Consider the following 27,241-nt stretch of genomic DNA (forward strand, 5'->3'; position numbering starts at 1 on the left):
AAAGCTTTTGGCTTTTTGAATCTGAATGTTCTCTGTGTTACCTGGGCTGACTTTATGATCATCCTGCTTTGACTTCCTGAGTGCTGTGTGGGCATTATAGATATTCACAGCAGTACTCACACAGACTCCTTTCTTATACACTTAATAGAGTGTGGGCATTTTAGATGAAGTCAATTTGTCATCTTCCAGCTTCAAGATTCCATGACTTCAAATAGTTTGCCTATAGGGTGTCTCTCTTCTATACTCATTTGCTTCTATAGAGACAGTCTACACTGTTGTCTCTTTGCATTGATTTTTTTACGCTTGACATTATGTGAACTTAAGAATTCTTTATATTCAGTGATAGCATTTTAATGTTTTATAAAAGTATATTTAAAGATTGAAGAAAATTTACAGGGACACTTCAAATTTCAAAAGGGATAGAAACAAATTAAAATACTTAGCAATGACGTGATTTAAATTCATGTCAAGTTCTAAAGACTCTCTAACATAAATCTTATGTAAATGAAATTCAGAATGATGTTTGTAGACAAACTACGAAACCAAAGATTAAAATCTTGCTTTCCAGCTCTCTGGACTGGCTTTTGATGTGGTTGTCTTTTTTATCTGCTTAGCAGAACCAGACCATTACTTCTCAGGTATTCTATGAATATGAATACTAGGGGATCATTCTCAGTATATATGTCTGGGTAGAGCTAAGGTTCTTATTTGTTTACTTAGGATTTTTGAAACATGTTCTTATGGCTTTGAACTCATCTTCCTCCTCTCTCAAACCTCCCATGTGTTAAGATTATAGGTGTGCTGTTACAGTGAGCCTTGTTCCACATTTCACTTAATAATGCAAGTAGTGATTCCAAGGCTATTTTGATTTGGTGTGAGAAGGGAGCTCTCAAAGGCACTCTGTTTCTTTCTCCCCAGTTCTCTGTCACCACTAAACTGTGTTTGGAAGTCATTTCTGGACTCTCCCCATTTTTCAGTCTACTACTAGTTCCTTTCACATTGGTCTTTTTCCCAGTCTTGATAAATAGTCACTGTGGAAAGAAACTACTTTCTATATAAATTATTTTAAAGTGATTGCTAGCATAAGATGCTAGTAAATATGAACTTTTAAAGGGGCACTAATCATTAAACTGTCATACTTCTACCACTGTATTCTAGGTGTTCAATATCTTGTAACAATACTTGGAAATTAAGTGCTATTGTAGGACCTAATGGTTGCATATATAGATTCTCAGCCAAATTTCTCATGGTATAGTCCTAAATCTCACATTATGTATATAAATGTTTTTCCTGCATGTATGTCTATGCACCATGTGCATGTGTTACCTATAGAAGTCAGAAGAGGGAATCAAGTCTTCAAGAGCTGGAATTCCAGACAGTTGTGAGCCACCATATAGCTACTAGGAATAGAACCTGGGTCTTCTGGAAGAGCATCCTGTGCTCTTAAATCACTGAAGCATCTCTCCAGTGTCTCTTAAATGTCACATTTTTTTAGTTTTGTAACCCCAGGTAATTAATTGAGCTGATTTAGGTCTTGATTTCTTCATCTACAAAATAACAGATAATACTACTTTTTATTATTTACTAACTACAAATATTATTAAAAGTGAAAGAACTAACATGTAAAATTCTGATGCTTGGCGTTTATGATACAGGCTAGAATATGCCAGTTATTTTTAATTCTATCTCAAGTTTACAAGAAGAAAATTGATCTTCAATGGAAGCTAATCCAAGTCGTACAGAAACTAAATATGTCAGTGGTCAGACATAAGACAGTGTGGGTCCTGGCATCTCAGGTGATAACTTATCCCCTTGCACACAGACTCTATATTAATGGCCTCCCTGAGATGAGAAGAGTGTTGTGACTTATTCAGGGATGCAGAACTGGTGCTTTAAGATGTAGACGCTTTAAATGTGTAACATCTCATTTTGTGTGATCTGGGAAGCACAATGCATACCATAGTTCCTTCTTATTCTGTGTGCATTGCTTGCTCTTCTCTCTTTTAAGTTTAAATTGTCAAAACTCTAGAAAGTGTAACTGCCATAGTTTCACAGTATTATTATAGTGTGATTTACTTTGTTGAGCCTGTTGCTAACCATTTTCAGGACATCTTGGATACTCAGTAACATGTCATAAATCCCAGTGTGCATAAAATTAAGGATTTTTATTTTACGATTAACAGTTTTCTCTTGAAATTTTGCAGTGATTTGCCTGGTTGTTAGAGGTTTTTGTTTTTGTTTTAGTCTAAGACATTTTAGTTTTTGAAGTTTTTTTTAAGTCCCAGGCTATTTTTTTTTAAACTTTTTATTGTACTTCACTCCAGTCCCTTTCATTTCCTCCTATCTTCCACCTTTTAACCTCCCCACCCAAAATCAAACACAACCAAACAAAAGTAAATAAAACAAAGCACAGAAAGCTTCTCATCGGGGAAGTAGTATGTCCCACAGTAAGTGTATCATTCTGTCCATCCATCTTCACTTGGCATATATCATTGCAATGAATTCACTGCTCTGGTTCAAGGCTTCTGGCTTCTGTGACACCATCAGTACCGGAAACTCACTGGGACTCCTCTCAGATATACTGTTGTTGCCCTGTGTCAAAGAGTGTATCGTGGAGTTTTTGCTACCACTTTGTGCTCCTGGCGGGTTGAGTGCTTCTAGCCACCTTCCCTGGAACTCTTTGGATTCTTGGATGAAAGGCACACACACTAGATTATTTTTAAAATGCCTTGACTAACTCAATAACTGACACCCCTAAACCTTCCCCTGCTACCCTAGACCCAATTGGGGAAGTGGCCAGTGGCCACACACCCAAATTCTCACATGGCCGGTTGGCTTTCTCTCCTCCAGCTCTTGCATCCCATCCTTCTTCCCAGACTCATGGTGATCTCTCACTTCTCTCCACTGCATCCTAGCCTGAGGAACTCTAAGAGTACTGCCTCATCTCCCTTTGCCCAGCCATTGGCCACTAGTATCTTTATTAATCCATCAAAAACCAACTGGGGACAAGAACCTTTAGTGTTTGGACACACAGATTCCCAATTGAATCAAGCATTAGAACCAATCTCCAAAAATGGAGATCTGCAGCTTTGGATCAGCCAGACTGTCCCTTTCAGACATCCCAACCATTTGAAGCCCTGCACCCACAACATCTCATGGCAGATGAGTGGTAGGGTCAGCTTTCCTCTGGGCTGGCTCACCTGTATCTCCTCCACCAGGGATAGCTTTACTGTACTGCCCAGGTGAGGGGTAGGGCCAGCTTACTCGCTCTTATGACCCAGCTGCTTTTTACATTGGAACTTTGAAGTTAGTATTTGATGTCTTTGTATTAAAATTGTGTCATTAAGTTTACCATAAGTAAAAGCATACCTGTTTACAACATAGCTAGACAGTTTTCTCCCCTCATTTTTTCCTCCTATTACTTGCTACTTTTTTTTATTGATAGTTTCTTTATTACATTGTAGGAAAAAATTCTGTTTATTGATAATATAAGACAGAAAATACAAAGCCCCATGGCCTTGAAAGGAGGGCACACAGAAAACACAGAACCATCTGTGAGGAAAAATGTTTTTATCTTTTCTTGGAACTGAATTCTATGACCTAATATATTTTCTCTAAGGAAAACAAACACACTTAAAATCGTTTTTGTATTAGTTAACACCATTGTAATAAAAACCCAGCTTAAAACAGAATTAAGTAGGATGGGAATGCATTGCTTTGTATAAATTGGAGTTCCACCAGAAACTCAAATAATGTTACCAACACTGTTTCTATTCATTAAAAAGTTTCATATAATGAGTTTGAATCAACTATACGCCTTATCCTCTCTTCTACTTTTTTAAAAAATATTTATTTTATATATGAGTACATCACTGTCTTCAGACACACCAGAAGAGGGCATCAGATCCTGTTACAGATGGGGTTGTGAGCCACCATGTGGTTGCTGGGAATTGAACACAGAACCTCTAGAAGAGCAGTCAGTGCTCTTAACCACTGAACCATCTCTCCAGCCTCCCTCTTCTACTTTTTCCTACCAACTTCACATGTTCTCTCTCTTTATATAAAATACTCACTGAATCCGTTTGATGCTGCATGTATAGACATGGGTGTGAGACCATTCACAGAAGTATGTCTGAATCTCCAAAGAAAACTGACTCTCCCTTCCTCAGCAACCATTCATTACCAATAGCTCCTCAGATAGAGGAGAGAATTTATGCGTCCCTCTCAATCCGGTGTGGGATTTTGGCTGGCTGGATCTTGTAGAGGTCTTATGCATGAGTCATAGTCTCTAAATGTTCGTATTTACAATGGTCCTGTCATGTTTGGCAAATACTCTTCCTTACAGATGTGGCTCTTACAGTCTTTCCACTTCCTCCTCCATGAACCTTGGCAGGAGAAGGTGTGATATAGATGTCCCATATAGAGATAAGCACTCCACAGTTCCTTATCCTTTACGTAGTAACTGGTTGTGGTTGTGGCTTCTGTATTTTAAGCTTATCTACTCAGATAAGAAGATGTCTCTGCAGACATTAAAGGCTTTCAAGAACCACAGTGGGATCCCATATACTGCCCTCAGACATGCCAGGCTATTACTGTTGCTCTGTTACTTTAGAAGTTGATAAGACCCTATTGCTAAAGACAAGACATGCACAAAACAAGCTAGTATCAACTTGAAAGCTTCATCCCCACTTCATAGCTTTCAAATGTTGTTAGCAGGTTTCTGTGCATGCTACTAAGGGAGAAAAGTGTTGTGTGAGCTACAGCTGACCTGGCAGGTAAGTAACTGAGTAACTAACCTGGCAAGATAGATTTGCTGATGTAATAGTGGCGTGGTGTTATGGGAGCAACCAACAACTTTCTGCTTGGATGTCAAGCCAGATCTTCAGAGATCAGCAGTTTATGTTTATTGTTTGTATAGGCCTTGTGTTTTTACAAAATTTTGATGCTTTGTTTGAAGTGGGCTTAAGTGCTTAGTGTTAGAAATTTTATAGAAAGTTGGTGAAGAGCATTTTTACTACCATAAAAGAAAATACATTTCATAAAGTCAGAAAAATTCAAGTCTCCAAGTACAGTAATTTTTGTAGTCATTAAGAACAGTAGACAAGGGGCTGGAGGTATGACTCAATGGTTAAGAGCACCGACTGTTCTTCCAGAGGTCCTGAGTTCAAATCCCAGCAACCACATGGTAGCTCACAACCATCTGTAATGAGATTTGATGCCCTCTTCTGGTGTGTCTGAAGACAGCTACAGTGAACTTATATATAATAAATAGATACATCTTAAAAAAAACAATAGACAAAAACTGTTTAAATATGTTTGTATTGTAGCTTATTGAGTAGGAAAAGAGCCATATTGATTTAAACAAATAAGATCTCCACATTTATGGCATTGGGTACCTAGAAGTTTTGCACTGCCAGGTAAAAGTTTTCCCATTTATGTTTCTTTGCAGAAGATTGTTCTGACTCTAAGTTAATGATTTTTACAATTTATTGCTGTCTAAAAATTTCCCTTGACTTCACATTTTGTTCTGGATGTCTTGGTTTCTTCCTCCCACACAAGTGAAGCAAGAGTTGCAAAGTGACACTGAATCTGAGAACCCTGGCTTTTTTCAAAACAAACTAACTTTAAAAAAAAAAATGACTGCTTTTTTATTGAAACCAAAAAAGGAAAAGCTTGGGGAAGTGTTCACTAAATGTATGAATAACCTAATTGATTTTACCGGAATGAATAAGAATCTTTGCTGTTGGACCTAATAGATATTTGGCTCAGTAGTTACATAATAGTGAGAGATCTTTGCTGAAAAGCTATAGATGCAAATTTATCAGTTTCGAGCAATTTTATATCCATGTTTCTTCAGAGAGAAAGGGCAATATGGTAATTAGGATCTTGTTATTCTGTTATGAGAATAATCATGTAAACTTATTTAAACTCAGTGTTTTGATAAGTTTTAATATGTGAAAATATCAAGAGATTTTTGCCAAGGATTGTGAGGTGCATGAAATTTAAATATTAGACATTTTAAGATTTAAAGTTTAAACATACCATTATATATTCTGCAGTAAAACTCTAATAAAGGGGCCAAGAAGTCATAATTAATGCAAAAAAGTAGATAAACATATATTAAAGTATACATTTAAAAATTCATTACAGGTATCACAGTATTCCAAGTAACCCTCAGGTTACTAACTCAGGTTAAAATATAGTATTTTAGGAAAGAATTTGAGAGCCCATAAGGAAAAACCCACCTGTGGTGCCAGAATGAGGTACTGGTGCTAAACTAAACCCTCATGTTTTTAAAGTATGTCCTCAGATCTGGGTGTTTAAAGACTGGTCACTGTTAAGGCCATTTAGATGGCTAAAAATAGGAAATCACAGAAAACTTCTAGAAGGAAAATTGTTTTACCTAGTTTTAGTAGCTCATACAAGATAAGAGCACTTCACATTAATCTGTCAAAAGTACTAGAACCATAGTAGGTATTCTGCAAATATTTACTAAGCTAACCTGACTCTTAAGATAAAGTGTCATGCTTTTTCTGGGCTTTTAATAGCACTTTTAAAGCACATCTCCTTGTATCTCAATTTTGATATAAATATAGTCTCTGATTTGAAAATGAAGAAAACTGGTTGGTATTATTTATTTATCAAATCCTGGTCACAACAAAAATTACTAAGAGGGAACTTAATTTAGGTCTTATTCTTTTAGAATATCTAAACTTTAAAATAGTGACTCTAAACTTTATGAATGAAATCTGTATAATTAATGCCTGAATTATAAAATAAGGTATAGAACTAGCTTGGAAACAAGAAACATATATTCCTAACAGTATAGTTTTAAAAAAGCTAAAATTCATCCTTTAAACATTACCTAAAGCAAGTATAGGTCTCTAGGTTGATGACATTTTCACGTACAGTAATCTTTTACAGCAAGGAAAAGAGCCACTCTGAGCAAAGATACAGTGACACAGTCAACAATGGCGCTGGGAAGTGTGGGGAAGGGTAGTTAAAATGTTTTTCCGTGAAAAAATACATACATAATATATATGAAGGAGGGATTTCTCTGTGTGGCCCTTGCTGCCCTGGAACTCACTTTGTAGAACAGGTTGTCCTCTTACTCAAGGACTCACCTACCCTCCCTCTGCGCCTTGCAAGTCAACGAGTAAGGGCATTGCCATCATGCCAGTCTAAGGGATATCATTTTTAATGCATCAATATTTTCTAGAAGACACTTCATTAGGGGTATAAAAATTTTCGTAAGTTTTCAAATAAGATCTGAATGGCTTAGAATTTCATGGGTTTGGTGCCTTTTCCTTCTACCCCCTTTTGTTATTTACTAAGTAACAGCAAAATTATTTAAACAAGCTAGTCTCTCAAGAATTAATAATATACTTTTAAGGGTGTATATTTTTCAGGTTTTAATATCTATCAAATATGGTTTTATAGTTTGCTTTGCAGATTTTTTAAATTGATTAACTGTTGATGAACAACAACTTAGTTTTGTTCCAGATTACTTCATTTTCGTCATCTGTAAATAAGCTCACGTTTGATCAATTTCTCCTGGTTCCCAGTACCTAAGATTATAAATTGCTTATTGTGACTTTTAGTTTTTAGCTTCTGTCTCATGCATTCTGTCGAAATGCACACATAGCATACTTTCTCTCCACCATTGAAATCATTGAACCCTTTTGGTCTCTCAGGTGGTTGCTGTCAAAACTGTCAAGAAACAAAACCAGCTTGCCACAATCAGAAACAAACAGAGTAAAGTTTAATTAATGTTATATTTTGTCTGAAACATTGTTATTTTTGGTTTTGATGGCTTAATAAGCTTGTTGTTAGTTTATTTGTGCAGAATAGAAAATTACTGCATATGCTTGAATCCAGTCCTTTACTAACTACTTTTAAAATTAACACAAGCAAATTCTTAGCCTATTTTCTATCTGTCATGGACAGTTTTAAAGGTTAATTTTAACATATGTGGAGCTTTTACTCCCTGCTATGTGTGTTTGCTTTCTTTCTGAAGTCTTAAAGATTGGGTGATATTCTATCTCTGTTCTGATTCTTAAGATTCACAATATCAGGCGATTTTTACCCTCCAGGTACATCTCATTGACTTACACATCTTGTGTGTGGCTTTCTAGTAGTCTTCAAGCACAAAAGCATGGCCCCTTCTTCTAGCCAAATCTGTACTCCAGGAAACCTAATGATTTGTCCTTGTCTAAACACACTAAATGGTTTTTTGTCCGTAATTTTTCTGTCTTGATGGCAATTGTTTCTTCCACTTAAAAGTGCTTTCCCCACTGTCTTCCAAGGTCCAACTCAAATACCCCTCTTAAAATGAAGCTTTTCCTGGAACCACTTTTCTTAGACATCATATAGTATTTAATATTAAGGAGCATTGGTATTGTATTTGGGGGTGGGTCAGATGACTCAGTGGGTAAAGGTTCTTTGTACTTAGCCTCAAGACCTGAGTTGTATCCCTAGGACTCACATGTTGGAAATAAAGAATTGACTCTTCCCAGTTTCCTCTAATCTCCACACCTGTTCCATGACACAAATGCCTCTTCTATACAATAAATTATTTAAATATTGTATGTCTTATGCAGATTTAGTTTGGGCTGATTGAGATACACCTTTTTTCATAACAATGTTAATGAACGTTTTTGCTTCAGTTTAAATTCTTGTAGCTCTTGGTTGTGTAGTAAATGGTATTTGTTGAGTTAGTGATTATATTAGTGAAAACTCTAGAGGGAAAAAAATTACAAGTAGAGATGTCACATTTCATAATTTGGACACTACTTCAACATCCAGGCTAATTAAAGTAGAGGGAGAACCCAGAATTGTTCATAGAAGTCATGGTAAGAATTTATTGGAAATGCTGACCTAGACTCTTAGTAAGAAGGCTGGTTTATATCTTCCAGTGGTAGAGGAGAGTCAACTGGTAAACTAGAAATACTAATCATCAGAGGACTTTAATTTTTAGTGATCTAATCAAATAATATCACTAAAGTAGATAGGTGGTACATAGTTGATAGGCCTGTTGTTTATGCTTTGGATCTAATACCAGGTTCATGGTTTGATATAATACCTTTGTTTTAAGTCATATTGGTCCTATCCCTTGGCACCTTTTCACACCCAGGAGTTTGCCTCAGTTTCTCTTAATAAACCTACATTTGTTCTACTTTAAAAGGGCTGTGGGGATTAAGTCAAATAATTTTGACCAAGGGTTTATTGAACTATTTATTTGACTATCCAACCTAACGTGATAGCTATAGAATGCTACAAGTATGTTGAATGCTTAATGCCCTGCAGGGTTTCTGGCATAGAGCTAAACCTAGCCTTTGTTATTCATAATATGAGCCCCTTTTAGGTCAACCTTGAAGTCATGTACTTGACTTAGAATGGAATCTCTAATTAGCCTCAAAATGGGACTGGTCACCAGAAAGACCAAGTGGTAAAGAAGTGTAAAACTGGGTTTGGATCAGTGAACACTTTTGGGCCCTGCGAGTGGCATGTCTGAACTGGGCGTGCAAGCTCCCCTGCATACCGTCACTTTCAGTGCTTTGCCTGTCCATCTGACTGTCTCTGTACCTGTGACTGCTTGCTTGCCTTTTTTGTTTTTAAATGGCTCCTGGGTTCAAATGATCTTCCTGCTTTAGACTCCCAAATAGCTGCCTTGGACTTGTCTTCTTTAGGAAACATTCTTTTGTTTTGTGAGTTCTTCTGTAAACTGTACTAATAGATTGTGGAACCCAAGGAATGGGTAAAGGAGCCCCTCAGTTTATATCCAGTAGGTCAGAAGTATGGGTTGTCTGAGGCTTCTATTGTTGTGACAGTCTCACTGTATAGTTTGTAATCCTGCTGCCCCAGCTTCCTTCTGTGATGGGATTAAAGTTTGCATCAACATGTCTAGCTGACACGTTTGGGGATTTATAGTACTATGAGACTGAGCCCTTTATCTAGTTTTCCTTTTGTCCTGTTAATTGTTTATCTAGTGCTTTATCTGTTGACCTGTTATTCTCACAGCTGTATGGAGATCTAATTTACATGCCTTCCAATTTGCCTACTTGGGGTGTAGTCTTAAATGGTTTCATAGATTTTTGTAAACCATCATTGAAATTTTAGAGCACTTATATCTCATGAAATAAATGTCCTTTTGCTGTCACTTCCGTCTTCTATTTGCATTATACACAGAAGGAGAGAGAAGGTGGGGGAAGGAAGGGAGAAAGAGACTGAGACAGATGCAGACAATCCACTTACCAACCCACTCTCTCTATCTCTGCTTGTTCTGGGCATTTCCTGTAAGTACACTCAGAGAAAATCTGTGCTTCTAGTGACTGACTGCTTTCACTTAGCTAATTGTTTTGAAAGTTCATTCATGGTGCAGCATATCCAGGATTGTTTTCACAGGCCACTAATATAATGCTTCATTGTATGGGTGTGTACATTTTACTTATTTACTTAGGCTAGTTTCAGCTGCCTCTTAGCCATTGCTTTCACACACTGACCTCCACAGCCCAGTAAAATCACAACTCAACAATCAATAACTTATCAAACAGACTTATATATTAAAGTCTTAATTCACGATATATCTAAACAATAAATTCACTACTGATTAATAATACAAACCGCCCGCCTAAACAAGATTAAACCAGTCTGATTCACCTTGATCTAAATCATCCTCTTCTGCCGCCTTTATTGTGAATCTCTCGCTTCTTCCTCCTCTTCTGATTTTCCAAAATTTTGTTCCCACCCACTTTCTACTGTCCAATCATGTATCACCTTGACATCAACCTACAGTATAACTTCAAACAGATTAGGCTGGAAAGATAGCCTATCAGCTAAGAGTACCTGCTGCTATTGCAAAGGACTGTGTTTGATTACAGCACCCATATGGTGGCCCACAACCCTCTGCCACTCCAGTTCCTGGGGGTCTGAAATTCTCTTCTGGCCTCCCTGGGCACCAGACATGTACATAGTACACACACATAAATTCAGGCAAACATAAAATAAAAAGTAAATCTTTAAACCTATAACAAATATAGTAAGAGTAGGACCAAATACTTCTCTCCTGTTTAATATCACGTAGTGCTTTGTAGTTGCTTGTTGGCTGACAGCTTTGTTCTTTAGTGTTTGGGATGTTTCGTAAAAATAAGTTCTGACATGGGAATCCAGTGTTTTATTGGTTAGATTCAGTACTTAGCACTCCAACCTTCATCAAATAACAAATACAGCTACATACAGACTTCTCATCTAGAAAAGAGCAGACTTGAAGGAAACAAATTGAACAGTATATTCATTGAAGTTCTTTTTAGCTTCAAAATATAGTTTCACTAGTGACTTTTTTCTTATTGCTCCTAACCAGGAAGAATTATGCTTTGTTAATAAAACTTGGACTTAATGAAAATTTCTCAGAGATTGGAGTTACATTGATTTGTCAAGTAAAAAACTGGGCATATCCATACAGCCTATTAAAAACAAACAACAGCAACTTACAGTAGAATAGCAGATGCCATCTAAATGAGCTGTACTGTGGCTAGTTATACATGACCAAAGCATCACCACCAGGAAGGAAGAAATAATTCACACACCTGTGGAGGGTGTGGCTAGAGGCACAGGAGCTATGAGGAATGAGTCCAAGACTGGAGCCTTGCAAGTATGCTTGGCTCATAAGAGAAGCAGGTTCTCAAAGGACAGCTGTGTCCAGAGGGGAAGCCGAAGCCTGGGCTGCAGCACATGAGAAATAAAAGAGGACAGTAAAGGAAAGAAACACCCGAGACAGGCCTGGACACTGAGGTGAGTGTACCGTGTTTTGGTTACCCATGAAGGATCATGATCTTACAGGCCTTAGGGGACAGTGTATCGCTGGTGCTTGAGTTCAGCTGAAGTAGATGAGTGAGGTGAGGACATGGAGCTCTCATAGTCCAAGCCAGGAGTTAGAACAGAAGAAGGGTGCTGGGATTCAGGCCCAAAGCTTAGTAATTCTATTCTCACCAGCCAAGAAAGCTACTTAAAGGTAGGTTTGGTTATATTTTGTTTTTGTACTTGGCCGACTTCTTTGATGTTATTAATCAAGCATCATTATAAATAAAAGCAAATGCCAGAAATAGAAATGTCTTGTTAAGTAGTCAGAAATTAGACTATGGAAGAATCTAGAGAATTAATTCTATCCATTCTGTGTTATGGCTATGTCTTTAGCCCATTCTGAAGGCAGTTCATCACAATCACTGAGAACACTGGGAAGTTTTGTTTTAAGTATCTTCTCAGAGCTCTTTTTAAAGAAAAAATGTATTGCCTAGGATACATAGCCTGAAATAAGTAAGAATGGGCTGTTTGATAAATTGGTTCCCCTAGGAATGAGCAAGAAACACACTTCCCAACATAACGAGAGTGAGTTGGTGTGTTAAACCAAAGAGTGGCAGGCAGATGTTTGGGTTCTGTTATGGTATTAGGCATCACAGCTGCAACGTTCTGTTTGGTGTGAGTAGTGAACCTGTCATGTCCGGTTTCTTGAGCAATCCTTGGCCTAGAATAAGATGACAGCTAGTGCCCTCAGAAAGATTGCAGCATTCAGACTGAGTGAGGCTTAGGGTCTGGGCGTATCTGTACTGGACATAAACAGGATCCTGAGCATATTTATTCTCTTATGTCCCATGTGGTCCTGCTGCCAGCTGAAGGATCAGAAACAATGATGTGAAGATGCCCTGAAGGACAGTTTTGGGACATGTTGACACAGTTATGGAACGCTGGGAGGAATAGATATAACTCGTCAGCTCTAAGGGCCGCTCATTTTGTGCCATGGCACTTGTGATTTTTGACAGTATTGTCTTAAGTATTATAGACCTGCTATGAATCAGAGCTGTTGTCCTGTGGGTGCATTGTGAGAGAAGGCTTCTCAGACAAAGGGCCAGCAAAATTATTTTTATGACTTCAATAAAGATAAACTATTTCTAGGCAAGACTTGGTTCTAATTAAGATTAATATGAGCACTCACTAACTTTGAATTGTGTCACTAGTAATGGTACTATTCAATTTAATTATTTAATTTAATTAAATCTTAGGTTGTCAAACTGGAGAGCTGTCTCCGTAACAGCTCTTAACTATGAGGACCAGCATCATTTGGGGCAGTAGAATGTTTACTAGGGCTGGACACATGAGCACTGCTAAAGAGCTTTATTATAATTCTTTTATATGTATAGGTTTGGTTTTGTTTTCTACATGTAGGTTTGCAGCCCATGTACACCTGGTGCCTTCAGAGGCCAGAAGAGGGCATCAGATCTGCTGGATTTGCAGTTACAGTGTAGTTTATAAGTGCTGAGAATCAAGCCCAGGTCCTTGAGAAGAACATCCAGCACTCTCAACCTCTGAACCATCTCTCTAGCCCTGACTAGAGAACTTCAGTAAGAGAATGTCAGTATGTAGGTTCACATGGAACTTGGGTTCAGTGGGTAGGGTGTGTAAATGACTTGCTTGTGCAACTTAGTGAGCAAGTATAAATCTGCATTTTTCTTGATTTAATTTTACCAATTTGGAAAAAGAAAAATATGATTAATCATGTATAGAGAAGTAGACTTGCTCAGCATAGTCCATTTCCTGGTAAATAAAAGCTTTTCTGAAAGTGGAATGGAGGAGGGATTTGCAAGTGTGGTGATCTTAGATCAACAAACGTTACATAGGATTCCTCCGTGGGGATCCTATAAAACTCAGTCCCAGCTTACATCAAGGTAGTGCTGTGATTTCTCCATGACCACAAACAAATCTGATTTGTTTATTTGTTTATTCTATCTCTTCTTGCTTTCATGAAAATTCAATCATGTATGTGCTAGGCAGGCATTTTACCAAGAGAACTTACACCTTACCATTAATTTATTTTAAAATATAAAGCTAGAAAGTAACACTTGATTTTATACCCTGGGTAATATAGGATTTTGTGACCAGATCAGGAGGAAAAATAAAAATTTATTTCATAGTACTAAATAGATATTTTGCACATGTGAATTCTATTGATTTTGGTTTCTTAAGTGGAGTGTTTAGCTGCATCCGTGTTTTATAAAAGCAGGCTATTTTAATTACTATCATGAGCTAATAATTCACCATCTTAATTATATTTTCAGCATTTACAGAGCAGGTACATAGTTAATCTCAATGGCTTTTTAAGAAGTAGGATATTTTTCTTTTGAAGTGCTTTATTCTATAATTTGCTACCAAGCCTGTGTTAAAAATTATTCTCTGCTTCCTCTTACTTCCGTTTCTTCCCCTTTGGGCCACACTTGGAGAAGTGAATTCTGGATTCAGCCAATAGAAGCTCAATTCCCATAGTGTTTCCCTACTTTGTGTAATGCAGGGCCCACCCACACACATTCTGAGGTGTTTCTGTGAAAGAACACTGAACAGACTGCTCAGTGCAGTGTGTGGTTCCCAGTGCAATTAGCAAATGCCTTATACTATCTGGATTTTATCTTCTAATGAGAAGATAAAGTGGTTTAGCATGTGGTGATAGCAACAGAATTAAAGGTGGGTGCTCTGGGGCTTGATTTTAAGGTTCATTCTGAGCTTAGGGTAAAGGTAAACTTGCAAAAGGAAATTAGCTGAAACAGACTGCTTTTAATTGTCTCTTTTTTCATACTTAGCTCCAGAATTGTGTTGTATATGATTAAATTTCCTTCTGTCTTAGGAAAAATGTTGGATAAATCTCAAATCCAAAGTTTCTGTGTTCTTAGAATTTAACTATTAAACTCCTATCAGCAGTGGGAAAAGCCTGAGAAATATACTAACTGAAAGTGACACGGCCTGTTGATTATACACCAGCTGAAAATAGAAAGATGTTCTCATTTTAATGTTTGAAGACTAGCCTACAGTACTTAGTTTTCCTATGTTGTAGAGCCTGATGTCACAATCTCTGTTTTCCTTCCAAGTTTGAGAATTTGTTGTTCTCTGGAGAAATTTATTAGTAGCTAAAGTAGTGCTGCTGTCATTGTGCATTGGTCATCTCTGCTTTACAGGGATTTAAGTAGTGAGTATCCTAATTGTTCTTACCATTACGGTAAACTACTCAGTTATTAACTGCGGGCAAGCTTTCCACCAAAAAGTAAGTCATTGTTTCCCAGCAGGGTTCTGTTTTCACCAAAAGAAAAAATATATTTGAGAAGTTGTTTTTGTAGGAAAATCACAAGCAACTAGGTGTAATCTCGATATTGGTATATATGATCATTACTGTGAAGAAGTAATTTCTTGTACATTAAAAGATATGTAAGACAAGTTGTAAAAATTAATCATAATTTAGTTATTTGGGATATTTGCAATGTGTTCATGTAACAGTAAGCAGATGGAAGAACAAGGAATTTTGTAGGAACAGCCCAGATATATGCATTTATTTTCCCCTTTTTTTTTTTTTTAGCTCATAGTACATGTTTATTTATGATGCATTTATTTTCCTAATGAAGGGGGTTTTGTTTGAAAAACAAAAATGTTCTTAACCTTTTACACACAGTGTCTCTAAAGTACTATTACAAAGTTCTGGAGAACACAGTATGATTTGGCCAGAGAAAGATCAACTGCAGTTCCTCAGAATGAAACTACAGCATTAAACTGTCATCATTTGCTGAGAGTAGCAGTAATTGTCACTTTTTAGTAAGACATTTTGAAAAGAAAATACCTAAAAAGTTAACATCTATAAGAGCAGTAAAAACATGTTCAAAATCATCTGATTTTCCTCTTTAAAAAGAATAAATAAAAATAAATTTTTATACACACACACACACACACACACACACACACGTATATATTAGCACTAACGAGATAAATCTTAGCATAGGTGCCAAGAAACACAGTTCAATCAGAGAAATGGTTAGGTCTTAAGTGATGGGGTAACACCTCCATAACAACAAAGTATTTATTAATCCCTACTTTGTATTCTTAATTAAATACTTAGTAGGCATTTAATAAGTAAGTACTTGAGTTTTTTACATTATCATTGGAAATCATTATTTTAACTTGTACAGTTGAAAAACATTTAATTTTCATAGACTACATTTTGATCATGTTTTTCCTCCCATCTAACTCCTCCCATATCACTCCTACCTCCTTACTCATCCAACTTTGTGTGTGCACTCTTTAAATAAATAAATAAATAAATAAATAAATAAATACCACAAAACAAAAATCAACACAAACCAAAAAGAAAAAAAATTCCAAAACAAACAAGCAAAAACACCTCCACAGAGTTTATTGACCAACTACTCCTGCTGTGGGGTCTGCCCTGGAGTATTATGTATCCAACCAGTGACACTCCAGTGGGGAAAACTCATTTTCCCTTTGCCATTAGGTATCAGCTTCTTGGTTAGGGTTGGGTCTCTTTGACTCCTTTGCCCCCACACTGCTGGGGCCCTGTCACCCTATACAGATGTTGTGTGTACCACCATCTGCTGTGAATTCATTTTTTCATTAGCCCCATTGTGTCTGGAAAACACTTTCCGTGAAGTCATCCATGGCTCTGGCTCTTACAATTTTTCTGCTTCCTCCTTTGAATAAGGCTTTGGGGAGAGGGTTTAATAGACATCCCACTTAAGATGGGTCTAAGAGCTCCAAAGTCTCCTGCTCTCTGCACATTGTCTAGTTATGGGCATCTTGAGTTGTTTCTCATCTATTTCAAGAAGATGCTTCTGGTAAGGGTATAGCAGTATGTAACTAAGTCATTTTTATTGCTCTATTCCTAATAAATAGTAGGTTTTCTGCCTGGCTGGTAACTACTCTCAGGTTCTTGGCTATTTAATAGTACCAGGTATAGTTTTTTTTTTTTTTTTTTTTTTTTTTTTTGGCTATTTTATGGGTTCTTCTACTCTGCTCCACCCCCTTTTCTTCCACCCTTTCAAGATAAGCAGTAAGAAGGAGTAGAGAGAAAAGGAAAGAGATCTCTGAATCAAGGCAGCAGTAGTAGAGGGGGCAGTGTTACTGTTAGACTGCTTCCTGCTGATCCAGGGTGTCCCTTAGGGCAAGTTCTACCTTTAGCTTTTAGCTTAAGATTTATATTTAAAAGCTTTTTTAATGAGAGGTACCAACCTTACCTCAGAACTTCTGCTTACACTTCATGCTTCCTCCTCTCTGGGCTCCGCTTCCTAGGTCATCCTTAATTCTTGCTTTCAGAGTAAAATTTGCTGAGATTACATACTTGGCAAGACTGAAATAAATGCAGATATTTTTAAATTTTCACTGTATGACACTCACTCAGAAGCTATGATACTAGTATATAGAATGGTGTTTAAGACTACCCAGAGCTTAATAAGACACCTTTATGTGTCTTTTTTTCTAAGAAAAAATACAGAATTCTGGCTGTTGGTAGAACAGGAGGCACTTGATGTCTGTGTCACTCCAGTGGGAGTGGGCCCCTTGGTTAAAGGATATGGACAGGACAGTTCATCTTAGTAAAGACGTGGGGGCTAAAGAGAGGTGTGATGGTTAACATTACAGGCAATGTCTTAGTGGTTAAGAGTGCTTGCTGCTCTTGCAGAGGACCGGAAATGGGAAGCCAGCACACGGTGAAAGGGCCATGACTACCTGTTATTCCGGCTCCAGGGGATCCAACATCTTCCACTACAAAGGTGCAGGGAACTGAACTTGGGTCCTCTGCAAAAACACTAGTGCTCTTAACCCCCAAACAGCTCTCCAGCCCAAAATAAAGTAAATCTTTAGAAAAAAAGAAAAGGACAAGAGACCTGGAAGACATTGTGATTTGGCAAAAGTATGGGTGCAGTCTTGAAGGCAAACTTTGAATCTTGAACTTATTTTAGAATTATATTTACTTGGGGAAACTTTTAAGAGTTTTCTCCTACGATGTGAGTCCCAGAAATTGTGCTCAGGCTTGGCCACAGGTGTCTTTACTTGCTAAATCATCTCACTGCCCTTGAATTTATTTTTTAAATGCCTTGTATTTAAGGATCTTACTTTGCTTTCAGTTTTTTTTTCTATTTTGAAATAGTTTGGTAAACTAATACAAGCTCATTCATATACCGGTTACTCAGCCCTCTAATGTTAGCAGCCCCTACAACCAGACATTTTTGTCAAGACCAGGAATTTGACAACACTGGTGCAGTTCTGTTTGCTTCACCATATGGTTTCACTAGCCTTCCTCCAGTGTGAGTCTTCTGGCACAGGATCAAGTTCATGTTCCCGTGTTGCGTGTATTTGTTGCATCTTAATCATCTTTAGTCTCTGACAATTCTGTTTCTTTCCTTTTGTGGCTGTGAGGCCTTTAACAAATTTTCAGTTATTTTATAGGCCCGCCACTTTGGATTCGCCTGGTGGGTTCTTGTAGTTGGATTGAGGTTCTTTACAACACACCTCATTGCATCACCAAAGAACATGAGGACACGTCTTTTTTTACAGATGTTAGACTTGATCAGTTGGTTAGTGGTAGTAACGACTTCATTTCTCCACTGTGTATTTAGGGTTTTCCCCTGGGTAACTAATAAATACCCTCAGGGAGATATTTTGACACTTCGGTTGCTCTGTGTGTGTGTGTGTGTGTGTGTGTGTGTGTGTGTGTGTGTGTATGTATGTGTGTGTGTGTGTGTGTGTGTACATATATACACATACATATATGTGCATACCTGTTTTGTTGAATGTGTCTAATATGTACTCCACAGGCAAAAAGAACATTTTATCCTTTGAGATTTTATAATCTAGACAAAACATTTGTCACTTCAGCACTGTTCATGAAGATGGAGAGCAATTAAACATATCTTAAGAAATTCTTATTAAGGAATTAAAACAAAAGCATGTACTTTTATGTTTCTGCTCTTCAGTTTGATTTAATATTGTTGTGCATGGGCATGTATCATGCATACATGCGTATGTGTGTGTGTGAAGTTCAGAAACCAACTTTATGAAGTCAGTTCTTTTCTTACACCTTTAAGTGGGTTCCAGGGATTGAACTAAGGTCACTAGGCTTGTGCAACAAGCACCTTTATCTGATGAGCCATCTTACCAACCATATTTATTATTATTATTATTATTATTATTATTATTATTATTATTATTAGCATATCTTCTTTGTACAAAATGATGATTTCTGTTGTGACTTTTTGTGCATGTATAATCATATACTTTACTCATAGTTACCCTTTTCCAAAATCTATCCTCCATCTTTTCTCAAATATTACCCCTTCTACTTTTATATCTTGAAAATATTTATAATTATTTATATCTTTTTAATCTAAGAGGAAGAGGGTGGCTTATCTAATGTAGCATGTCCTCCAGTGCCCCATTTTCCTGTAGGTGACATCATTTCATTCTGCATTATAGCTGAGTGAGGCTGCATTGTGCCAAAGTAACGTTTCCTTCTCTGACTCACAGAAGGTGGCTATTGTTGCTTTTCTAAGCAAATGTTTGTAACTTAGTTCGAAGTAATTTAACTGCTCAGAATTATCATTTAGTGCAACTTTCTTTCATGGCCTATTTTAAAATTATTTTTATGCCTGAAAAATATAACAATGGCAATATAATACAGTATATTACTTGGTGTTCTAACTTTTAAATTTCTTAAATTGATAATAGTTTGAAGTAGTTGGGGGAAATCCATTTTATTCATTTTCCCCAAGCTTAAATTTTATCCCTTGCACATTAAAACTCAACTTAAAAAGGTTGATGCTTAAGATTTTGCCTGTGTACAATAGAACCAGTTAAACTGGCTGTGCTTCAGTGTGCAGTGTTGAGATGGTTTGGATTATTGGTTAACTTACTTTGCAAGTGTAATTCCCCTCATGTCCTTTAATGCACAGTATTTCCGAAATCTACAGTGGTAGAGCACATGAGCTGTCACTTCAGTGTTCTTCCTATTAATCAAGCCTTAGAGTAGCTACTATCTCTTATGATTGTTGTGGTGTTTAAATCGCACGTGTCTAATGCTTAGAATAGTACTTGGCACAGAGACAACCCAGCATTAGCTATTGTAAAGAGGGGGTGGGGCAAATGGTATTGGTATGTTGACTTAGGAGCTAGAGTTTCCTGTACTTTTCCTATGCATATATTCTGAATAGCTGCTAAGTCCCACCAAGCTTTCCCTTTCTGTAAAAATGTTGTTACTTCAATAGTTAATAGGGGAATTTCTGTCTTAATGTTCCATAAGCATATATAACCACTTCAGCAATTTAAGTAATCTAAAATTGCTGAATACAGGCTAGAAATAGACAGAGGACAACAAACGTATTTGAGTTCCTAGTTGTTTTAAAAATACATTTCCAGTAACACAGTGAGTACAATGATTTGGGGTCGGAGTGATGATCATTTAAGCAAATCCTACTTCCTTCAATCATGAAGACTTCCTGCAGCTTCTTGACTCACATTCAAGGAGTACATGGAACGTCTCTTTCTGAGCTGTATGGACTCACTTTTTAAATATATGTTTTTTTTTTTTTCCTGATGGCACCAAGAATGTGCTTTTGTGTGATACTATCTCCCCCCACCCCTGCCTTAGGTTCCTTCTTCCCTCCATTATTTAAGTAAGTATTTATTGTAGATTTTATTGGTAGTCACTACCTGGACGTAGGGTTGACAGATACACTGAACTTGGAGGAAGTGACCAAGGTTCAAGCGATCTCTAAAAGCACTAGTCATGGTTGTATTTCCATTACTAGTTTACACTATATTGTAATTGTTTGGGGTTTGTTTTATGCAGCATGCTTTCTAGTTTCCTGAATGAGACCGTAACAGGGCATCTTGATCCTTATGAGGGAACTTGTCCGATCCGCCCCTTCTCTGTCAACATTGGGTTAGAGAACTTGAGACTGCCTTCCTGCTGGGAGCCACAGTCATTTCTCCTTCCGTAAGAGGAGAATGACTGCAGTCATAGTTAGAATAGATTGGACAGGTTGTGTTTCTTGAGTTAATGTGGATTTTAGTCCCTGACCTACTTGGTTTCTTTGTCTAGAAAATGGAAATTAGTAAGATTTTTCATATTCCATAGATTGTCCAAAAGCTGTTTGTATTTTAATGTTAAATGTACTTCCCCAAGAAGGGTTGCCTAGTCATGTGCTTAAGAGGTGATTTCATCGAAACCTTCCCATTTTAATTAGTAAAATAAAGGAAAGCCAGTGACTGGGGGGGGGGGGGGCATGAAGAGAAGAAGAGGTCTAAGAGGACAAGGGTGGAAGTCATGGCAACATGGAGGTTGCTAAGGACCAGCTAGACCCAGGTGAGATTGATTGGCGTTAAATAGCTATGGACATTAAGGATTTTATAGGTCTACTATCTCATACAGAAGGGCAGTTTGTATCTTTGTCTATTTGATGTAATCTTGTTGTGTAGAGGGTTTGTGGATTGAGAGTTGAATATATAAACCTAAATGAAAAGCTATCAGGCTGTAGAGTTGTATTTATGTGGGATTTTGGGGTAGAGAAACACCCCAGGACAGAGGCAGAGAACAGGGTAGAAAATCACCAGGGAAGGGAGTTTCGTGGACAAGTTGGGCCATGGTGGTGACTCAGACTGGGCTCCAGAGGTAGGTGTGGCTCCGAATCAGGGTCAGGTCTGAGGAGTAAGACCTCAGGGCCAATAAAGAGATAAACTGATTTTTATATTTTTTAATATTTACTACAACAATATTAAACTCAAATATTTGTTAAATAAACTAATGTTATGTGAAAGCATTTTCTTAATTAGTATTCTGTACAAGTGTGTGATAGGCCTTAACCCATGAGTTGGTTCAAAGTGACGTTCCTTTTTACTTAAAAGGATGTTCTCATTTTTAACAAAGCTTATTTTAAGTTTTACATATGTGAGTGGAGGTCCAGAGGATCTCCTTGTCTGCCTGTAGCACTGGCCTTGAACTCATTTTGTGGTCACCTCAGCTTCGGTGCCTTTGCTTTAAACATTTGAAGAGACACTGCAAACATTTTAAATCCATAGAAATGATTAACTTCTATCAAGACAAGGGAGTCTCCTGATCTCATTCAGTCACATGTTAGCAAAACAGTGGGACTGACCGCAACCACGTTCAAACCATCCCTTTATTAGTACAGGTTTAATATAAAATCTAGAGTAGAGACTACAGTTAACTCTACACTAATAAGCAAATATTTTTGAGTACTTTTCTCTGTTCTAAAGATTTACATTAAAATCGGGCAATTTTCCTTTGTTAGAACAGATTCATTTATTTTCAACTAAGATTAAAAGAGGTGGTTCCTCACATGATTAAATGAAGCCGTGACATTTGTGTGTGTGTGTGTGGTTATGTTTTTGAGACACCCTTAACTCTCAGGTACTGAGATGGCTTGGCCTGTACTAACTACCATGCCCAGTACCACGGGATATTTTGATTATCACAGTTATGTGTATTTCTGACTGCTAGGGAATGCTCCTGACGCTTCTAAGATGTGCAGGCCATGCCACTATAATACCCAAATGTTGGTGATACCCAGGTTGGATGGAAACCCTAGTTGAGAGAAACAGATTATATCTTTAGGAAAAATAGTAATTGCTTTCTCGTCAGGATGAAATGCACTATGCTTGTGAATGGTAGGACTCTGGATGTCATTGGCTGATCTAGAAGGGGGTTGGTAGTGCACACAGTGATGCCCCTTACTTATTTGGGACAGGGGCCTATGGACTTTCCTTGTCTTACTGCTAAAGACAGTAAAAAATACAGAAGTGCTAACTTCCAACCTCACCTCTGACCCCATTATTCTCTTGTGTAAAAAGCTGCTTGTTCATCCTACTGATTATGAAAGAGCAAAGGTAACTGGGCACCCCCACCTTGGTCGGCAGCCGCACTGCGTCCGTTAGGCCACCCCACCACACATACACCTAAGCAGTTCTTTCTGAGTCCTCCTGTTGAAATCATGCACAGGTGAACTCTAGTGGAGAATAGAAATCTGTCCCACCAGAGATAATATATTCAACCTGCAATTTTTCATTACGAAGAATTACATTTTCATGTTTTAAAGCATTTCCTTTGTCTCGGCACAACTTTCATGCCTACCCATTTGCTGCTGAAATAGAAGTGACCAGAAGACTGTAAGCAGCACACTTGTTTGTTCCTGGCTCAGTATGTGTCCCGCTTGTCTTCACTTTCAGAGCAGGACGGTTAGCAGTGCAAACACCCAACAGTCTGTACTACAGAAGTCTGTCTTTGGGAGGACTTAGTACGAAAACAGATGTCCTTTACTGCACTGTTTAGAACAAGTGGCTACAGACTTTGAGCAGTCAAACTAAAATTTAATATGTTTTGTGGTTTTCTATTCATTTTCTCCCACCCCACACCTCAGATGGTGCTGTTCTAGAGTTTGTTTTTTGGGGAGGACTCATTTTCTTGGGAAGGCTAGTTACTCCCATTGAAAGCAAAATGTGTAATTTTCAACAGGTTAGCAGAACCCCAGTGTAGCAGCTGTTGCAGTAAACAGCCTTTTAACATTGTGTGTGTGTGTGTGTGTGTGTGTGTGTGTGTGTGTGTGTGTGTGTGTCTTGGCAGAATTAATGCAGTGTTTCAATTTCTTAGTGCTATCACATTAGGATAAGACTGCATGCATGGTGTCAGCTTAGCGAGCATAATGTCAACAAGCAGAACTGGCAACAGGCTCTAGGACATTCTTGGTGTCCATACCAAAATGGCCATCATGTAAAGATTCTGGTAATTTCTATTACAGCCATCAATATGTGCAAGAATCATACTGAAAGAGAAATGGCAGTTGTGTCACATTTTATTTGCAGTTTATTAATGCTAATTCCATGTTCATTGATTATATTTAAGAAAACTTAGTCCCAGTCAGGTGGTGGTGCACCTTGTTGTTGATCCCAGCACTCAAGAGGCAGAAGCAGGTGGATCTCTGAGTTCAAGGCCAGCCTGGTCTATACAGTGAGTTCCAGGACAGCCAAGACTACACAGAGAAACCCTGTCTCAAAAAAAAAAAAAAAGAAAGAAAGAAAGAAAGAAAGGTAGGAAGGAAAAGAAAAGAAACTTAGTCTTGTACCTTTTAAGTATGTACGTGTTGATGGCACTGAATTCTTTAGGCACTAGGGTATTGGAAGTGAGTAGAAGTTGAGTGTGAGCTTGTTCCTGTAACTGCAGCTTTAGTGTTACTGATAAACATTTCCAGTCTTAACAGTAGCAGAATTACAGTTATGAAGTAGCAGTGACATAACTTTACGTTTGGGGGTTCTTCACTTGAGGCACTGTAGTAAAGGGTCACAGCATTAGGAACATTAGGAAGGCTAAAACCCACTGCCATAACCTATCCTGAATAATATGGTGGCACACATTTTACTAATAAGTTCTCAGGCCACGTGCTTGCTTATATTTCTCCCAGAATCTCCTTCATTCTACTTTATTCTCTTTCTTCTTAGAGACAGAGAAAACAGATTGCTTTGGTTCACAGGCTAACACTGTAGCTCTGCGATCTGCTCAGTCAAATGTGGGCATTCGTGCAACACTCTCAGAGTTTAGGAGTAACCATGCTCTACTAATGCTGTAATTTGAAAAAAATTCAAAAGGAGAGGCTTTTTTATATTTACGTATATTTTTGCTACCTTTCTGTTGAGAAAACTCATTTGGTCATCCCTTTATGATACAACACTGGCAGGTTCTGCTTTACATTTTTCTCTACCTTAATTCCTTCCCTCTGGTTTTATTAGATACAGATTCTTCTGTTGACAGTTTGTACTATACATACAAACAACATTAAATAGATTTAAAAGGTTGTATTTGTATATTTATGTGTATCAAGAATTAGAGAAATAGAGGCCATGGGGTTGATAGCTGCAAGAGGGTGTGCTGGAAGACCTGGAGGGAAGAACTGGAGGGAGGAAAATGGTATGTTATATTTTAATTCCAATAAACAAATAGCTTAAATATATTAAGCCACTATTTTATGGACCCTGTGGTTTCTTGTGAAATATATACTGTCATTCAAATAGCTTTTTCACTGTAGACAAAATATTTTTTTGTTTTATTGTTTTGTTTGTTTGATTTCCATTTTTAGAACTTCTGATGCTGAGATCTTTGGGTTACCTAGAGGCAGAATTGTTTAGTTTCATGAATCTATAGTTTTATTTCTTGTCCCAGATTTGTTATGTTTTCAGGTATTGTTTCTTTGAGTAATGTTTCAGCTCTGCACACTTTGTTCTTGAGCTTCCAGTGGTGCACGTTTACCTCTTGCTGTAGTCCTGCAAGCCAGAAGGCTCGGCCTACTCTGTTGTCCAGCCTACCTACAATGCTCTTTTTTGTAGTTTCATATTTGTCGTAGTGTGAAGGCTTCTACTTCCTGTCCTGTTTGCTTGCTGAGACTTTGTTCTTTATCCCCACTGTCGCAGATGTATTGTAATTGTTTCTTGGAACATTTTATCATGACTGCATTTAAACTCTGTTGGATAGTTTTAGATTCCTCATCTCAGTCATGTTCCCTGTTGTCCCTCTTCTGTTTTAAATCTTTTTAGTTGTTGGTGTGTTGGGATGATATGTTGATCCCTGGGTAGTTTCAATTCTGTTTTGAGACTGTATATTATCAAAACCTTCTCTTTGCTCTGCCATTTCCTGACACTGCTTTGTCAGCGTGCTGGGTGTCTTTCTGACTGTTACTGACAGCAGATAACTTGTATGTTCCCTACTTAGCCTCTGTGGGCCGGTTGCAGGAAGTATCCTTCATACTACAGTTGAGTGCATGTAGAAATGAGATTCATCCTTGTAGTCTCCAATGCTGTCACTGGGATTGACCACCTAAGTGTGCTTGTGCACCTAAGTAAGCATCTTGGCTCCTTCCCATCCTACTATGAGTTTCAATCTCTCTTTTGTGGTTACAATGATGGTCAAGGCTCCACACTCAGCTCTGGTTGGGTAGAATGGGGCAGTTTCTGTAGTATTTGGCTATAGTAGAATAGCTATAGTCAGAACTTTCTATCTACCAAAACAAAAAGCAAGCATGTTTCTGTTTTTGTCTGTACTAGTTCATATTTCTTTCTCAATTCCACACCTGGCGTACATTAGCCAAAGAGAGCACAGAGAATTCAGTCTTGTTCCTTAGAACCCCAAGTCCCCACTGTCCTGCCTCTCTCGGCTTTTTTATCTTCTTATATTTTTTCATGTTTATTTGTTATGTGCCTACCTGTACCATGGTGTGCATGTTGAGGCCAAAGGACAGTGTGCAGCAATTGGTTCTTTCCCTTCACCACATGGGGTCCCAGATCAAACTCAGTCACTGAGGCTTGCTGGTAAGCACCTTTACCAGCTGAACCATCCTGCCAGCCCCCTCCCTTAATAGATTTAGAAAAAAACTTTCTATATCTACTTACATTATTTTATCCAGGGTCTTTAATTATACCTTGTAGAAATAATAGGGAAATGGACATTATCCTGTAAAGTGACAGTATATTTAATCTGTTTGTGTCCAATACAGAACCATTTTCAGGGTATATCACATGCTGTGTTCATGAAGACTTAGAAAATACTCTTTATTTAAACTGTTCTTTTCATGTTATTAACAAACCCTTTTTCTCTCTAGGAAATAATGCAAAAGGTGTCTCAAGGCTCCTGACCAGTGAACAAAGGTTTGAGAAAGACAGCCAAGCTCATGTTTTCTCCTGATCAAGAAAATCATCCTTCCAAAGCCCCAGTAAAATATGGTGAACTCATTGTCTTAGGGTAAGGCTTCTGCACATTGAAGCATAGAACTCAATACGATGTGGTCATTTTGGTCTGTGGGTTAGAATTGTTGTTATTTTGTTTTTAAGAATTTGTGCCTTACTATGTCCCAAAGAATTCAAAGCTAATAGTGTTAGCAGTTTAAGAAAAATTTTACTGGATTTTTTTTTTTTTTTTTTTTAAGAATTGAGAAGTTTATTTGTATCACAGTTTCTACATTCCCTCTCATTTGTGGGGTTTTTTTGTTTGTTTGTTTTAGTTTTCAAGACAGGGTTCTTTTGTGTAGAGGTTCTGGCTATCCTGGAACTTGCTTTGTAGACCAGGCTAGCCTTGAAATCAAGGGACCAGCTATCACCACCTAACTAATAATTAATCTCTTTTAAGACCATGTACAATTAGGTAGAGATACTGAGTCTTAAGTCTTAGAGGGGCCTCCATCCCTAGTGCCACTGCCACAGCTGGGCCATGCCTGTGGTGCTGATGTAGGACAGCATCTTCAGGGCAGTTTTAGTGACCATATTTATGCCACTCTTGTAAGCATTGGAATACTACATAAGGGCTGGAGAGACACTCAGAGACTAATAGTAACAGCACTCACTGCCCTTGACTCCAGTAGACCTGAGT

General features: G+C 37.7%; 1 protein-coding gene across 1 annotated transcript in view; it reads left to right on the plus strand.

Annotated features, from left to right (window-relative positions):
- PELI1 (pellino E3 ubiquitin protein ligase 1) overlaps nt 1-27,241 on the plus strand; it is a 49,448-nt gene that overhangs the window by 8,745 nt on the left and 13,462 nt on the right. The window contains exon 2 of the mRNA XM_080926586.1: nt 26,478-26,617. Within this exon, the coding sequence (XP_080782712.1) occupies nt 26,547-26,617 (71 nt within the window). The 5' untranslated portion in view covers nt 26,478-26,546. The remainder of the gene's footprint in view (nt 1-26,477; nt 26,618-27,241) is intronic.

Source organism: Micromys minutus (assembly GCF_963924665.1).
Source record: "Micromys minutus genome assembly, chromosome: 1".
Classification (NCBI taxonomy): Eukaryota; Metazoa; Chordata; class Mammalia; order Rodentia; family Muridae; genus Micromys; species Micromys minutus.